Source organism: Puma concolor, chromosome D2, assembly GCF_028749965.1.
Source record: "Puma concolor isolate L17-30 chromosome D2, mPumCon1.1.hap2, whole genome shotgun sequence".
In the NCBI taxonomy this organism is placed as follows: Eukaryota; Metazoa; Chordata; class Mammalia; order Carnivora; family Felidae; genus Puma; species Puma concolor.
The window spans coordinates 22,812,811-22,829,688 of NC_141677.1; the positions used below are offsets into that span (position 1 = coordinate 22,812,811).

Here is a 16,878-nt window from a genome sequence, read left to right on the forward strand (position 1 = left end):
CCCCAGTCAGACAGTCCTCTAGGGGTCAACCTTCATCTTTCTTCACTCCTCCTCTCTAGAAAGCTGGTTTCTTTTAAGGTACATACAAATTTTCAGGGTCAGTAGTTATCAGGAAAAGGAAGCCCAGGTGTCCTGCTAACTAACTACAGCTGGGCTGTTCTCGGGTCAGAGCACAGGTAGTTGACTGCCTGTCAGCTTCATGAGGGTAAGGACAGTGTCCTGCAGTCTTGCTGTATCTGCCCCACAGTAGGCCCACTCCGTAATCATTTATTGCTTGAGGGAACACACACAGTGAACAATAAATGAAGTAGTAAATCAAGGAGCCACAGGAATCGAATGCAGGTTACCAGGCCAGTTTTGGAAACACGGAGATCAGGATTCTTGTGAGGAGGAAGCACGGATTGCGGGGGCTACAATGGCAAGATAGGGAAAACCACCCCAAACCCTCAGAGAGGGGGCTGGGTATAGTGAGATCACCTCTCCGTTAGCCTCACTCTTGCTCGCATCTTGGAACAAACACAAGAAGTGTTGGACAAAATAATCCCCTGATTACAAGTTTAATGCTAACTGGACCTGTGAGTTATATAAGCAATGGCTGTGACCTCTTTCTGGTCTACTTTTTGCAACACAGTTTACAAACATTAGCTTGATCACTGCAATAACCTTCAAGGTGGCCATTAATTTTCTTTATTTTCAGAAAGAGAAATTACATGCAGAAGGTTAAACGGCCTACCTAAGTCAACTGGCTAAGGTCAGCATCTGGGATTCAAACTTGCTTCTGAGTCTCAGTTCTTTCCTCTACCCAAAAGGCATTGCACCGAATAAGCAACATGCCAAACACCTACCCAGACAGCTTTGTATTTTTTTTTTGATTTCTAAATTGTGCTAAAAAACACACAAAATTTATTTCCTTAACCATTTTTAAGTATATATTTCAGTAGTGTTAACTGTATTCACATTGCTATGTATAACACTTCCAGAAATTTTTCATCTTGCAGAATTGAGCCTCTACAACTTACTAAACAACACTCTCCATTTCTCTGCCCCCAAAGCCCAAGCAAACATCATTCTGCTTCTGCTTCTATGGTTTTGACTACTCTAGAAACTCCATAAAAATGGAATCATGTAGTATTATACTTTTGTGACTGTCCTCTTTCACTCAGGATAATGTCCTTAAGATTCATTCATGTTGTAGAATGATAGGATTTGCTTCCTGTTTCAGGCTTAATAATATTCCACCATCTATATACATTACATTTTGTTCATCCATCATCTGTCAATCGACATTTGTGTGGCTTCCATCTCTTGACTATTGTGAACAATGCCGTGATGAAGAGGAATGGGCAAATATTGCTTCAAGATACTGTTTTCCATACTTGGGGGTAAATACTCAGTAGTGGAATTGCCAGATGGTAGGGTAGTTCTAGTTTTCATATTTTGAGGAGCCTCCCTACCGTTTCCCAGAGTAACTGTACCACGTTACATTTGCACCAGCAGTGTACAAAAGTAGACCAATTTGTTTTTAAATAGAGTAACTGTCAGTTTTAGTATTAAACTGACCAAACAGCCCAGCCTATCAGGTCAGGTAGTGATTACATTCTTAAAAATGCAAACTCAACTAAAACTCTAGACCTTAAGCCTTAGTTTTTATAATTAAAACCATACGCCATATAAACGTGTTACAGATTTATACACGTCGATCAGCATTTCATTTTGGGACAAATACATTTAGAATCATTTTCTTGGAGGCTACAACAAACGAAGTAAAAGTGAAGCCACTGTTGAACCAGTGTGAAGGTATCAGGGGAAGATTACAATTCCTGAAAATAAGTATAAGCATGCACACAAATTGCACTTACCCTTGTTTTGGCATCGATTTTAGCTCCTCGATCAAGCAAGAGTTTTACCATATTGGCATTTCCTCTTTTTGATGCAACGTGTAAAGGCGTGATGTCATTCTGTAGAAGAACAGAAAAAAAGGACAGTTTTGGTATCTTCAGTTCAACCGAAACATTGCTTCCCCAACTCCCCCCCAACAGGTCCTCACTTTTTTATTTCCTTTTTTTAACATCCATTGTGAACAGAATGCTTCCCAACATTTCTCTCTGACAGTAATTTTACTCAGTAGACTCCCCTCTCCCCCCAAAAGGGATGAATTTTAAGGAACACATTCTGAAGGTGGGTTCAAGTTTATTTCACTTAGCTGCAGTGACTGATGGATGAGATGGGGTCTTTTTTGGTTTTGTTTTTTTTGTTTGTTTGTTAGTTTTGCTCTAAAATTTTGCACCGTTAAGTCAATGTGTTTTCCTCCAAATTTGTGTGATACATACTGGCTAATGTGTGGTTGACTAAGTGGCTGATTAAGTCAGCCAGACTCAGTTAAAGGAGTATGGTGCTCAGCACCATCTCTGGGTCCATATGAGCACAAGATATCAAGGAAAAACAATAGTTACGCAAAGTGGAAAATCAGTCAGTACTGTACAAAGTCACAGGACTTCCCATGCACGTGGGGCTAAAGTGTGTTTGCAGGCATCTGTCAGCAATCTCACAGAAAACTGTTTTTGTTTTTTTTATTATTACCATTGAGGAATAAACACATTGTTAGGACAATCTGAAATTAAAGTCATGATACTCAATACCACAGGTCTTTCCCCATGCATCTTACAGGTGTTATGATTGTTTCCAGACTGTCAGGGAAATATGTGTATGTTGTGAGAACATTCTCTATGCTGGCTCCTTATTCCTTTGTAGCAACAATATGGATTTTAGGTCCGTTGTTCACCTAAGTTAATTATATGATCAGTGAACTAGGCTCCTACGGGGTTGTATTTTTGCCATTTGATAGCAGATACAACATAATAGCTACCAGGCATTGATTATTTCCTATATGTTAGGCACTGTGCTAAACTCTACTGTCTCACTTAATTCTCATAATCCTCACAATGCCACAAAACAATCTGACTTACAATGTCCATTTCATAGATGTACAAATTGCTGGAAAAACCAGGATTCAAATTAAAATATGACTCAAGCTTATTTTTTTTTTAAACACTATAATGAAAATTTTCAAACAGATACAAAGTTTGAGAGAAAGGCATGAGTTTTATGTACTCATCACTCTGGTTCAATACTTATCAACCTCTTAGGAATAGTATTTCTTCTATACTCCCTACTACTTTTTTTTCTGGAGAAGTCTGAGAGAAGGAAAAGAAAACCCTAGGCATCAAGGATTTTTTTTAACAAATAGTCACAATACCATTATCATATTTAACAAAGTAAAAATAATTCCTTCATAACACTAAGACCCTGTCAGTGTTCAAATTCTCCCATTATGTCCAGTTAGCTCAGTAGGGTTGTTCAAATGAGAAGATCCACACCTGCATTAGGTTGAAATGTCCCTTAAGTCTTTTAATCTCCATAGGTGCCTTACTCCACCTTCTTTTTTCCATGACTACTTATTGAAAAAACTGGATAATTGATCATGTAGAATTTTCTAACTTCCATGATTTCATCCTCATGGGGTGTTATTTAACATGTTCTTTTTGCCCTGTACTTCCTATAAAGTTTTTTAAACATTATAAACTATAATGCTGTTAGCATTACATTCTCCTATCCTAACTACTCTTTCCCTCATTATTTTTAGGTGCTGAAGTATCAAATGATTCATTAAATGAAAGAAGAAGAAAGAGATCTCAGTAAACCAAATTTGCATCAGTAATGCTGGTGGGAGTACACAGGATGAATATCATTGCTCTAGACCAATGGTAGGCAAACTTCTTCTGCATCGGGCCAGATAGCAAATATTTTCAGCTTTTTAGGCAATATAAGTTCTATTGCAGCTATTCAACTCTGCCATTGTAGGGTAAAGCAGCCATACAAAATATGTAAAGAAATGGGAGTGGTTGTATTCCAATCAAATTTATTTACAAAAACAGGGGCACCTGGTGGCTCAGTTGGTTAAACATCTGACTTTGGTTCAGGTCATGATCTCATGGTTCATGGGTTCGAGCCCTGTGTTGGGCTCTGTGCTCACAGCTTGGAACCTGGAGCCTGCTTCAGATTCTGTGTGTCCCTCTCTCTCTGCCCCTCCCCTGAACATGCTCTGTCTTTTTTTCCTCTCTCTCTCTCAAAAATAAATAAATATTTTAAAAAAAAACTTTATTTACAAAAACAGATGGTAGGCCAGATTTGGCCTAGGGGCTGACCTGCTGTATACCTACCAGCTATGGCTGAAGGTTTCAACTGTGTGTAACAGTTTACAAAAGAGGAAATAAAACTATATGCTGTACATTGTGTATGCTCTGGTCCCCTTTTGCTGGCAGAAGGACACAAACTTCCTGATGACTTTTTAATTGTCTTGCTTGTCTCCATTGTGGGTCACTCCAGTGACCCAAGCATCACAGTGGATGAATTCTTGACCTGAGACAGCAGGTGGAGGGTCAGGTTAGGTCTGTAGGAGACATGGTCTACCAGGAAGCTTACTGAGCCCAGAGTGGGATATGGTGCTAAGACCTCCTCCCTTCCCCGCAGGAGTCAGGGCTTACTTACTTGCAATTTCCCTTTAAAATTGTGCCCTTGCCTGGTTGAGAAGGACTTAATTAACCTCTATTACAAGTAGGCTAATTTTAGTGAGAAGAAGACTCTACTTCTAATTTTGCTCTCTTCCATATTCATGTACTCTCTCATACAGTGATGCATAGATGTCAAAAGTGTGCCTTGAAAGTCTAACTCCCACTTTTTTCTACACCTATCTGGCCCTTCCTAGAGGAATATTTTATATTTCTATAGCACTTGAAAAGTGTTGTAAAGGGCTTACCCTTATGTAATTTCATTTTACCTTCATGACACTCTATTGAAATAAAATCACTAACCCTATTTGACAGATACATAAACTGCAGAATAGAATTGGTCAGTAATTTGTATATTAAAAGACAAAGAATTAGAGGCAGACTCAGAATGATAATTCGGTTTTCTAGATCCTTGTGCAGTAGTATTTTTCAGTCAGGGATCATAATGCCTCCATCTAACAACTATTGCTTCTCTCTATAAAATGGAGCTTCTGAGTAAAATACATATTTTTGTATTCCAGAATCTGGTAGTGACTGCTTCTGACAATTTGGAACAAACTGAAATGAAAGTGGTACCTTTGGGCCACTCAATGGGACATTTATATTCTGATTCATCAGATAACTAATAAAAATGTTTTAATGCCCTACTATGCACAAGACTCAGTGCTGCATTTCCATTATATAAGCGAGGAACAAAATTATGGATTCCTAACATATCAAAAGAGCCTACTGGTATTAGAGATGAAAATGCTTATTTAAGAGAACCCTCATTTGCTGCTTGTGAAATGTAAATTTACACATGCTTTCTGTGATGCAATTTGGCAGTATATATGAAAAGCCTTCAAATCTAAAACCACAGACACAAGGCAGAGTTTGGCTGCCATAGTCGAAAGGGCAAGAATGTTAAGAAAGACTCAGCCCTGAGGCCCAGGCACACTCCCTAAGACTGAAGCCGAGACAGAATAAAAGAACCCTCAGTCCCAGCAGGAGCCTAGCATAGAGTAACAAGCAACAGTAGTCAGCTGCTGAGGCCAGACAGGAGCTTCGCGAGAGACATCTTCATGCTTCAGGTGTGCAGGGAGAGCTGAGGATGAAGCACCAACACCACCTAAAATTTTCTACCCCCCTCCCCACCCAGCCACCACCCTGAGCATAAGGGAGTGAAGCTCTCCTCCAGAGGAAGCTGAAGCCTGTGGTACACTCAAACAAAATGTAAACTTTTGACTAGGCTCAACCTTCCACATTTATAGCCTGACAAACATGTGCCCATATCCAAAGATACTATTTACCTTAGTCACTCCTGCATTCTGTCTAGTGGAACAGTGAGCTACAGGCATTGAAAGTTAGGGGATTTCACCAAAGATACGGGGTTTCAGTCAAATAGAAACCCTTGGTAAGAAAAACCACAATATAAGAAACAATTCCTTTGATGGGCTCATCACCAGACTTCACACAGCTGAGGAAAGCATCAGCGAACTTAAAGATATGTCAATATAAATGATCCAAACACAAAGAAAAAAAGAGCGGAAAAGAAAACCGAAACCTAAGGGATGTGGGGCAGTACAAAACAAATGAGTTGAATAAGCAGAAGAGAGAAGATGGGGCAGAAGAAATACTTGAAGAGACAATGGTCAAGAATTATCTCAAAATAATGAAATGCATGAAACGACATATCCAAGAAGCTTGGAGAACACCAAGCAAGATAAACTATAAACCAGCAAATGTCACAATTAAACACATCAATCTAATTTCTGAAAATGAAAGATAAAGGAAAATTTGTGAAGGTAACCAGAAGGAAAAAAGGACACATTTCATATAGAGAACAAAGACAATAATTACAGCCTCAGAAATTATGCAATGCTGAAAACGTAGTGGGCATCTTTAAATACTGAAAAATAAACACTTGTCAAATGAGAGTTCTATTCCCAGCCAAAATATCTTCTAAAAAATTAAGGAGAAATAAAGACTTTTTAAGATAAACAGAAGCTGGGAGTCCTCATTACCATCAAACCTGCAATACAAAAAACATTACAGGAAGTTCTTCAGGCAGTAGGAATATGATACCAGACAAAGCTTAGACCCACACAGAGAAATACAGAAATAGCAAGACTGAAGGGAAATATAAAAGATAATTGATTATCTAAAGCAGGAACTGTAAAATGAACTGTGGGCTCTACAACATGTGCAAAAGTAAATGAGAATGACCCTGTTCTCATATGTGTAAAGTGCTATAACTTTGAAGGTAGACTGTGATAAATCAGTAACACACCACAAAATATATTATTAAATAAAAATATGCTCTCACATTTATGCATAAGTATATGTATACACACATTCTAAAAAATCTGTAGAGATATTGACCCCAATGTTAATAATCTCTCCCTCAGTGCTGCGATTCTAGATGATTGTTTCTTCACGCTTTCCTAATCCAAAAATAAGGATTAATCTTTACTGTGTTTCCTAAACTATAAAACTGTCCTAGAAATACAAAGATTTTTCATAATGAGTTTAGGGGGTGGGGAATTCTAACATTACTTCAATTTTATTCCTTAGTAAGCATGTCACTGGAAATGAGAAGACCAGACCATAATCATCACTCTTCTTCCTGATATATGATGTTGGGAATGTGCCGTATCCTTTACTAACATATATGTTTTTATCTGTAGAATGGACATAATACCTACAGTGCCTCCACCATGGGGTGGCCAAGAGCGGATATGAGATAATTCATGTCAGAAGGAGGAAGGAAACTCACAGGTATTCCATATTACTTATCTCATCCAACCCACACACCAACTCTAGAAACAGGTACTATCTAATTGCTTTTGTTTTTGTTCTTACAGATGAGGAAACTAGAAGAAAAAATCAAAATAGCTTTCCAAAGTCACAAAACTGTCATAATTTGCTACCCCAAAGTTTATGCTTTTTTCACTAGAGCAGATCATGCTGTCCCTGAACTTCTAAACAGTATAAATCTAGGACTGATTCTTACTAGTAGAGCATTCCTGCAGCACCTCATAGTGTGCCAGCAGATAAAGAGAACACTGTGGTCCAATACTACAGCAGTTAAGAGCTAATACTCTGGAGCTAGACCACTTAGCTTCTAATCCCAGATCGACCCCACACTAGCTGCCTAACCTTAGGCAAGCTTATTTAATTTCTCTGAATCATGGATTTGTTATTTATAAAATTAGGCCAATAATAGTTCTATCATATAGACTTGTCATAAGGATTGAGTTAGTAAGGGTAGTCTTTTTAATTTTTTTTTGAGAGAGAGAGAGAGAGAGAGAGAGAGAGAGAGAGAGAGAGAAAGCACCAGTTTGGGAGGGGCAGAGAGAGACGAGACACAGAATCCCAATCAGGCTCCGCACTGTCAGCTCAGAGCCCGATGTGGGGCTGGAACTCACAAACTGCAAGATCATGACCTGAGCCAAAGTCAAGAGTTGGATGCTTAACCAACTGAGCCACCCAGGGACCCCAGGGTAGTCTTATTTTAAAATTTATTATTTATTTAGTTGTTTATTTTTAGGTGTGGAGCCTAATGTGGGGCTAGATCCCATGACCCTGGGATCATGACCTGAGCCGCAATCAAGAGTCAGACGCTTAATCGACTGAGCCACCTAGGTGCACCAATAAGGGTAGTCTTAACAATGTTTCTTGGTATTTAGTAAACATTATAAAAAGTGTTAGCTATTATTATCCTTTTTATTATTTATCATATGGACATTTAAAAATGGATGACATAAACACATCTCACATGGCAGACCTGAAGTAATGAGTGAACTCTAAGAAGGTGCTAAAGGGACAGTTCTTAGGGCCGACGCAAGGGGTGTTGGAGATGGACAGGTCTGCTCAGCACAGTTCAGCGTGTGAAAACCTCTGAAGGGGTGTGTCTGGAGTAAGTGGAACTGGGGGGGAGGGTGGAAGAAGGGGCATAGCAGTGGCTGATAGAACACGATACACGTGACAGAACGTGATAGAAACATGGGAAGCCATACTTTTTTTTTTTTTAACTTCCAAGGACTTGGAAGAAACAAGTACCTTTCTTGGGAAATGGTGGAATTGCTGGCTTTTTCTTTCTTCTCAGCTGTTTCTGAAGAACCTGGCTGAGGTAGTGGCCAAGTTTCTTTATGAAATTGTCACCAAAGCCAGATTTTTCCCACAACTTCCTGAAGTGAAATCAGAGCCCCTTCCTACCTTGTGATAAATGGCAGACTTTTCATTCCATTTAAACATATAAAGGGCAGTAGACTTCCGATCCCCAGTCCCCTCTCCTCTCTCTACTTTTCTTTAAACATGTCTGGGAGGTTCTCACTAAGTAGAAGAGCAGGTGGATGATAGCACTCACAGTCTTTTAGATAATGAAAAGTTAAACAATATGACCACTTTAGTTTAGTTCCTTGATATGGTCCCAGTCAAACACAAATTCTAAAACAATTAAATATTCAACTGAGAGGGAACCCTCCATGACTGCTACAGCAGTCATTATTAAGATGACTACCATTGTTAGTTAAAGTCCATTTTCCTCTTACTTCATGAAGTTTTCCTTAAATGAAATAGGTCTTTTTAGGCAAAGTCTTTTCCTCTTCTCCAGTTTTACTAACAGCAACTTTTCTCTTTCTGTGATTTCTGGATAAGGAGATTAAGTCCACACAGGTCTTGCTGAGACTGACACTGAAAAATACTGATGCTATCGACACTCCCACCTCACTCTTCCCACAGAGACTGACCAGATCCTACAGGATTAGACATCTGGAGATGCTGGGCTCCCCAGGAGCAGCAGCAAATGCTTAGATGTTTGATGTCTGCTATAAAACCAGGCTCTGACTATTTGGATCTATTCTGCTCTAAAAAACCTCAGGCAATTTATTTATGTTCTTTTAAGGATAATATGAAGCTGTTTATTGTTAATACTGTTAGAAGTTTTTACTTGGATTAATAGCAGATCTCTCATCAACAATTTAGATAAGGCTCTGCCAGGTCTCTCTCCAGCCCACCATCTCCTTTTGCTTAACATTTGTTTAACATTTTGATTATTCATTCATCTGTTAATGGACACTCGGGTTCCTTCCACTTTGTGTGTATTGTAAACAATGCTACTATGAACATGGGTGTTTAAATATATCTTCAAGACTCTGCTTTTAATTCTTTTGTATTGCAGGAGTGGTCCTACTGGACCATAGGGTAACTCTGTACTTAATATTTTGAGTAACTTCCAAACTCTTCCATAGTAGCTGTATCATTTTACATTCATCCCACAAACAAAGGACAAGGGTTCCGGTTTCTCTAAACCCTTACCAACACTAGTTTTCTCTCCCCCTCCCCCTCTCTCTCTTTTTTGATAGAAGTCATCCTAATGGGTGTTCAATGTGTACTTTTAAAATATATCTTTCAGGATACATTTCAGAGTTTCCATAATTCTATGAACAGTCATGAATTTTTGACCACCAAAAGCCTTTTTATTTTATAAGAATTTGTTAGAAAAAAGAATTCTGCAAAAAAAAGGCACCTCTTGATTTAGACCAAACAACTCTTTGTTTTGCAGAACAAATGAAATTAAAATGAAAAAAAGGTATGAATTATTAGGCTCTTATTTTGGCTGGTTCTATGAGATACATCTCGTTTAATCTCTACAACAATCCATGCATGAAGTAGATGCTGTTAGTTCAGATTCTCAGGTGAGTAGGGTGAAACTGAAAGGAGCCTCAAGTCACACGGTGAGAAAAATGCCTGAGCTGGGATTAACCTAAATTTTCTGCTTCTAAAAGCTCTGCTGGCCTTGTCCAGGGGGTCACAAAGGAGAAACCATATCCGGATAGTGAGTCTCCCCTTAAACTTGGGCAAACATCAGTTGCAGCTCTGAATCCAAGCAGCATAGTCTCCATACTGAAAATGCTGCCGATGTGCAAGTTCCAACCAAAAGGAAACAGCATATCTCCGAGCTAATACAAATATGCAGAATCTAAAAGAGGGGCTAGTTCAGCTCTATCATTTTAAATAAGAACTCATGGGTTTCAGATTTCTTTAAAGGTGTCACTATTAGTACTCATTCAAAAGTAGCCCTCCCTGTTTTATAGTAAAGAAAGCCCCTCCTTGCTTGCGATATCTGGGCAGAGAGGCTTATAGTGTTGAACTGAATGGGGTATCAAAAGTTCAATTACAAAGTAATCGGCTGCTTTCTGTACATTGAGGAAAGTTGTTTGAAAATTCTGTAATTCTTTAACATTAAAATAAGTTAATCTAGCAATATTAGATTTCCTGTAGTGTTTCTAATGAATGAAGTCCACCCCTTTTTCTAACACCCTACCATGCAAGATTCTTAAAAACAAAACTATTAAGGGGCTTTACAATGATACATTTGCCACACTTCTATATCATTTCTGATAAATCTGGAATAAAATTCATCTATTTCTGTGTTAAATAATTTTCTTTCCCATCCAAAAAGTAAATCACTCTTATAGGCTTCTGAGATGTAAGTTAACTTGAAATTGTTAAGGTATTCTGCCCTCATTTGGTCTTTGGACAAACCAGACCCTTGCTTGGATAAATTAGATCCTTGCAGAAGTTTCAAACATGTCAAGGAATGAAAACAAGGTCTTTGAAGTTTTTAAGGAAAAAGCAACTGGAAAAGAAGCAGTCCTGGCATAAATGGCCTTATCTGTGTGCAGTGCACTTGTCCTCACATGGTGCTGCTCTCAAAGGATCACGAAGACCTCGGCCACTCAAGGACCAATATCACACACCCTCACGGCCACCCAGCCTCTGCAGGTGCCAGCTGATGGTCACACATGAGGCATATTAAAATGGGGCAGGTCTGGATCCAAATCCCTGTTATTCTGTTTTACTCACAGTAGGATCTGGGACAAGTGACATTGTGGGATCTCTGTTTGCTCATCTATTCTTCAGGCCGCAAATGGTGTGCTTTACATAAAAGTACTTTGTAAACTGTATACAAAATGTAAATTCAAGGTTATATTATTAAGATGTTATAAAGATAGTTATTATAAGCCAATGAGTTACTAAGAGTTCTGTGGCTCAACTTTGGACAAGATTTTCATAGCACGGCCTCAGTCAGTATTTTCTTTTTGTGTGTGTGTGTGTGGGGGGGGTCAAGATCTATGCATTTTATTTTTATTTTTTTAATATTAAATATAATTTATTGTCAAATTGGTTTCCATACAACACCCAGTACTCATCCCAACAGGCACTCTCCTCAATGCCCATCACCCACTTTCTCCGCTCCTCCACCCCCCCCATCAACCTCAGACAGTATTTTCTTATTGTGCCTTATCAGAAGAATCACCCAAGGAATTTGTTAAAAACACAGATTGCAAAGCCCTATCCCAAAGGTACTGACTCTGAATATAAGGGAACAGGAGGCTGCTGGCCAGCTGGGGACACTGGCTGTGAGGCTCTGACATGGAGGCAATGAAAAAGTGGGTTTTAATTTTCAAACTCAGAGGAACTCACTCCTTGTAGAGACAAGCTCACCTTGTATTTCTTCTTACCGGAAAATGCATATTATACCTTTTTGTCAGAAAGCCATTAAGTTTCTACATATCAAGAGTTCATTTCAAACCATGATCTTTCAGTATTCAAAAATGCAGAAGTAATAGAGGTAAATAAAATGTGGGGGAGATGGGAAGGCATTGTATTTTAGAATGAATTTGATGATTTGTTAGTTTTTAGGTTGGCTCACCTCTCAATTTAAATGTTCTCAAATGTGTAATGGGATTTACTAGTAAATAAAAAAAAAAAACTTTTAAACTCCTTTTAAAAAATGTATTTAATTCACTTTGTGGCTCTGGCACAGGCCGAGAACACAATGCCAGCTGAGACAAGAGAGGCTGCTGTTGGTTCTGGTTTTCTTGTGATGATCCTGGATTCAGTACAAAGCCCAGTACATGTGGCCTCCAATATTAGAATTGTATGAACTACATAGTCTGAGTATTTTTTCGGGTCTGATTTGAGTGTATTTACTTTTTCTTAGCCCAAGCTCCACCACCTTAAAGCTGTGTGGCTTTGCACAACTTATTTAACTGCTTGCTTCCCAGTGTAAAATGGATATCATACCCACACCTCACAGGCTTACTGTGAGGAATAAATAAAATCATGTATAGGAAGCTTATTATAGTACCTCATACCTAGTAATAAATGAAAGCTGTTACCTAAGTTCGTTTTAACTTTGTATAAGTTTTGTCCACTTCATATTGAAAGTCTCAGTAGTAAGAGCTGAAAAGAACCTTAGGGTCTTCTGGCCCACCTACCCTTAGGGGTATGTCACTGGGAGAAACTCAATGCACTGACTGAGCATGACCTTCCGGGCCCTTTTTCTCCATCCTGGGATATCCCACCTCTCTACCTGCACTGTAAAGAGATGTTCAATCCACATGTCTCAGGGGGTATTGTTGGCATTTTGGTTGGGGTACTGTTCTTTGCATGGGTCTGTCCCCATCGGAGAAGATTTAGCCATCCTGGTCCTGTCCCATTACATTCCAGCCACGATGACAATGAAAAATGCCTCTGCAAATTTCTAAATCTTCTGTGGAGAAGGACAATCTCCCTTTTCCTACTGAGAAACTGTGGATGTAGGAGGACTCTAGTGAAGTCACCTCTGAGGAGAGGCACATCAGACCCGAGGTTGGACAAGCTTCTCCTTGAGCACAGTTCTTTTCCCTATGTGACTGGAGCCAGCCACAGCTCACAGCCAAGTGTCCTCATCTCCCCTTCATCATGTATGTTCTAACATCTTAAACACCACTGCCACCATCCTACTTTTCCATGTAAGGTCCTGCAATGGCTTGTAGACAGAGATTGGAATGGTGATTACCAGGGGCTGGCGGGCTGGCATTTAGGGAGATGTTACTTAAAGGCCCAAACTTGCAACTAGTAGATGAATAAGTTCTGGAGAGCTAATGCACAGCCTGGTGATTATAGTCAACAATGACTGTCTGTGTCTAGTCTCATTTCACATTGGCAAGTGGGCTTCCGCCTCCATTTCTTAGACTTCATTCTAATCCCTGTGTTTCCAGCACAACTTAGCTCTTCAGTTTTTTCCCAACTATGCTAGCCAATGCTGATCTCCTACCTGAACTTCTTTTCTTAAACCTCCTCCATTGACTTGGGAGAGAGCCAGTAAATGACTGGTCATGTTTCTCAAGTTCATCCCTTTGCAACCTTTGGTTCTGCTCCTGTCCTAAGCTCTTCCCTCTAGGTGCCCTTTCACCCTTTCTGCACATTCTTCAAACCACCAGAGGAAGAAAGGAAAGATTTTTTGTCACAGAAGAACTACAGTGCTCAGGGGCAGCCCAGGGTGCATTTGAGGGCTCATCCAAATGTGCTATCTGATGACAGTGTGGACAGCATTCTGAATGTTCAGCAGAGGGGCCCAGGAGCCCTTCACTGCTGTTTGCACTCACTGGAAGAGATGAAAATTCTACAGCTGATGAATAATTCTCTTTTAAAGTGCAAATGAATAAAGGGAGCTCTGCCAACTCCTACCTTAATAGAACTTTATTTCACGGAATTTTAAAATAGGATTTATTCGGGTTGTTTAAAAATGTCCTCAGATCAACAATTCCAGAGCAGCACTGCAGGAAGCAGGGCACAAGTCCAAAGAGGAAAGCTGACACAAAGAGAAACATGGACCTTCCAATTTCTATGATCTAATTAGAATTCTTACTGTCTCAAACAATGTCATAGTAATCGTTTCTTAAATGATTAAAGGCTGACCTTCTCATGCAGATAAACACCACTGCAGGGTAAATCCAACATTGTGGGAAGCAACATTTCTGACTACCTCTAGAAGTACTCTAGAGAGCTGCCATGATGCTACTTGCTTGACATATGTCATGCTTTACAGATAAATGTGGTTTACAGTGATGAGTCTCCTCCCAGACGAAAAAAGTAATGACAACCTCCACCACAAACATGGCTAGGGTCCTTGTCCATGTTTTGTGGGTCAGGCACTGTGCTAAGCAATGTATAATGGACCATCTCATTCAGTCACAGTGACGTTATGCACTGGGTGCCATTATTGGATCCATTTTATGGATGATAAAGCTGAAGCATAACTAACCTGCCCAAGAGCACACAAAGTCAGCCACATTGTTAGTATGGGACCCAGCAGTCTAGCTGAGGTGCTGTTTATTTTAACACTGTACTATACCTACTCTCTGTGAGGAAAGGAGAAGGGAGGTGAAGGTGGCCTCCACCACCACCAGACAGGGTGGTCGGGCAGAGGGGAAAGGCTTGTGACTGAAATGCTATTTGTCTCACCCAGCTGTTAGGAAAACTGCAGGCCCCGTGATGAGGAGACTTGCCCTTGACCACATTAGGACTGAGGACGCAGTCAGAACAAGAGCGAGGGGTCCGACACAAATCTAAGGACTCTTCTTCAGCTACAACTTAGAAACATCACCTCTTCAGAAGAGAACACAGATCCCATACCACACAGCAAGATGTTAGTAAGTTCCAACACACTCATGATTTGAGATTAAAATGTTCCTTTAAAAAATTATATAGGATGGGTCCCGTCTGGTTCAGTCAGAAAAGCATGAGACTCTTGATTGTGGGGTTCTAAGTTTGAGCCCCACATTGTATGTAGAGATTATTTAAAAATAAAATCTTTTCTAAAAAATAAAAAAAATATTTAGTTATTTTATAGGAGATTCTCCCTTGATGTGACAGTCAGGAAATAAAATGAAAAAGGCAGGAGGGAGATTGCATAGCATGCTAGAAGAATCTCTCTGTACAAGGTGTATCTCTCACCACTCTATCCTTGGCTTATTGGTTTTGTTCCTCCTGATGTGTTAATGTCACCATGGCAACAATATTATGGTTGATGCAGTAGCCGCATTGCTACTTTCCCATAATTCGCATTCCTTTGCTAATGCTTCCAAATCCCCATTTTCATTCCAAAGGTGGTTTATATAACCCAATTTTTAAAAGTCTTTGTCTTTAATGCTTCTGAGCCTGTACTAGGATACAAATCTAATTTTCTCTATCTTTGAAAATATTTGTCAATAAAAACGAATGTGTTGTGTGTGTGTGTGTGTGTGTGTGTGTGTGTGTGTGTGTGTGTGTGTGAAAAGAGTTAACAGGACTGTTTGGGGTGATTTTTCTCTTCTTTCATTTGCTTTGTATTTCATTTTATTTTCTTGTATTTTATTTTATTTATTTTTAAAGTTTATTTATTTATTTTGAGTGAGAGAAAGAGAGTGAGAGGGTAGGAGAAGATGAGAGAGAGGGGGAGAGAGAATTCCAAGCAGGCTCCATGCTCTCAGCACAGAGCCTGATGTGGGGCTCGATCCCAAGAACATGAGATCACGACCTGAGCCAAAATCAAGAGTCAGACGCTTAACCCACTGAGCCACCCAGGCACCTCTATTGCATTTCATCTGAAAAACAAATTGTATAATGCACGTAAAATATAGTAAAAATATATTTGCATTGGAACCTGTATCCAATCCAAAGTAGAGTCTCCAGAAGGGCCACAGCCCTGTTAAGCCGTTTCAAGAGTCACACTCTTACTGGCATGATGCTCCCTGCTTCTCTGTGTAGTAGCCGATGTCTTTTCTAGTGCCCTCTGGTGGGGGCTTGATTGGGACTTGACAGTCCAGAACCTGAGGCCCTGTTCAAAACATTCTTAATTGAACAAAGCTTGGCAGCAGCCTTGGGTGACTGGTCCTTTATTCTAGCCTTGTCTTCCAAGGTCATCTACACTGTCGAATAACGAGTCTTCCTGCTGCTCAAATAAACCTACCCTTTGGCACCTGACATTCAATCTGTGGCTTTGGTACACTTGCTTAGAACCTCGCTATTAGAATCCTATGGATTCTGCATCTCCCTTAATGCGGCTGATGTCAGTTTGGGAAGCAGCTCCCTCAAGTCAGGTGAGGTTCAGCCTGAAATTCTAAGACAGGAGAGGATTGGAGCTTGAGGAAAGTGGGTTTCGATAGGGGCTGCCTGCCCAGGAGTAGTGGACATGGATGCCTGAATGTTATTTGTTCATTCAATCTTGAATTCAATCAATAGATATTGAGTCCTTCCCAGTACTAAGTGCTGGACCCTACCCTAAGGATTCCAAAATGTGTAATAATACACAGGTCTGTCTTTGAGGAATTCAAAGTCTTGTAAGTGCAGCAAAAAGGACACGGGAGTTGTATTTCATTACATCCCTACTTCAGCCTGTATAGGATTGAGATAATACATGTCAAATGCTTAACAAAGAGCTGAAACTTAGTAAATATTCAATAAATTATAACTATTTTGAAAATCATTATTACTGTAAATTTCACCTATAGAAGAA

The 16,878-nt window shown here is 39.6% G+C and overlaps 1 protein-coding gene across 18 annotated transcripts in view; it reads right to left on the reverse strand.

The window, feature by feature from the left end:
- Positions 1–16,878, reverse strand: part of ANK3 (ankyrin 3) — a 690,167-nt gene that overhangs the window by 194,559 nt on the left and 478,730 nt on the right. For all 18 annotated transcript variants that reach the window (XM_086679761.1, XM_086679767.1, XM_086679764.1 and 15 more), the window contains one exon: positions 1,860–1,958. In XM_086679761.1, the coding sequence (XP_086535887.1) occupies positions 1,860–1,958 (99 nt within the window). The remainder of the gene's footprint in view (positions 1–1,859; positions 1,959–16,878) is intronic.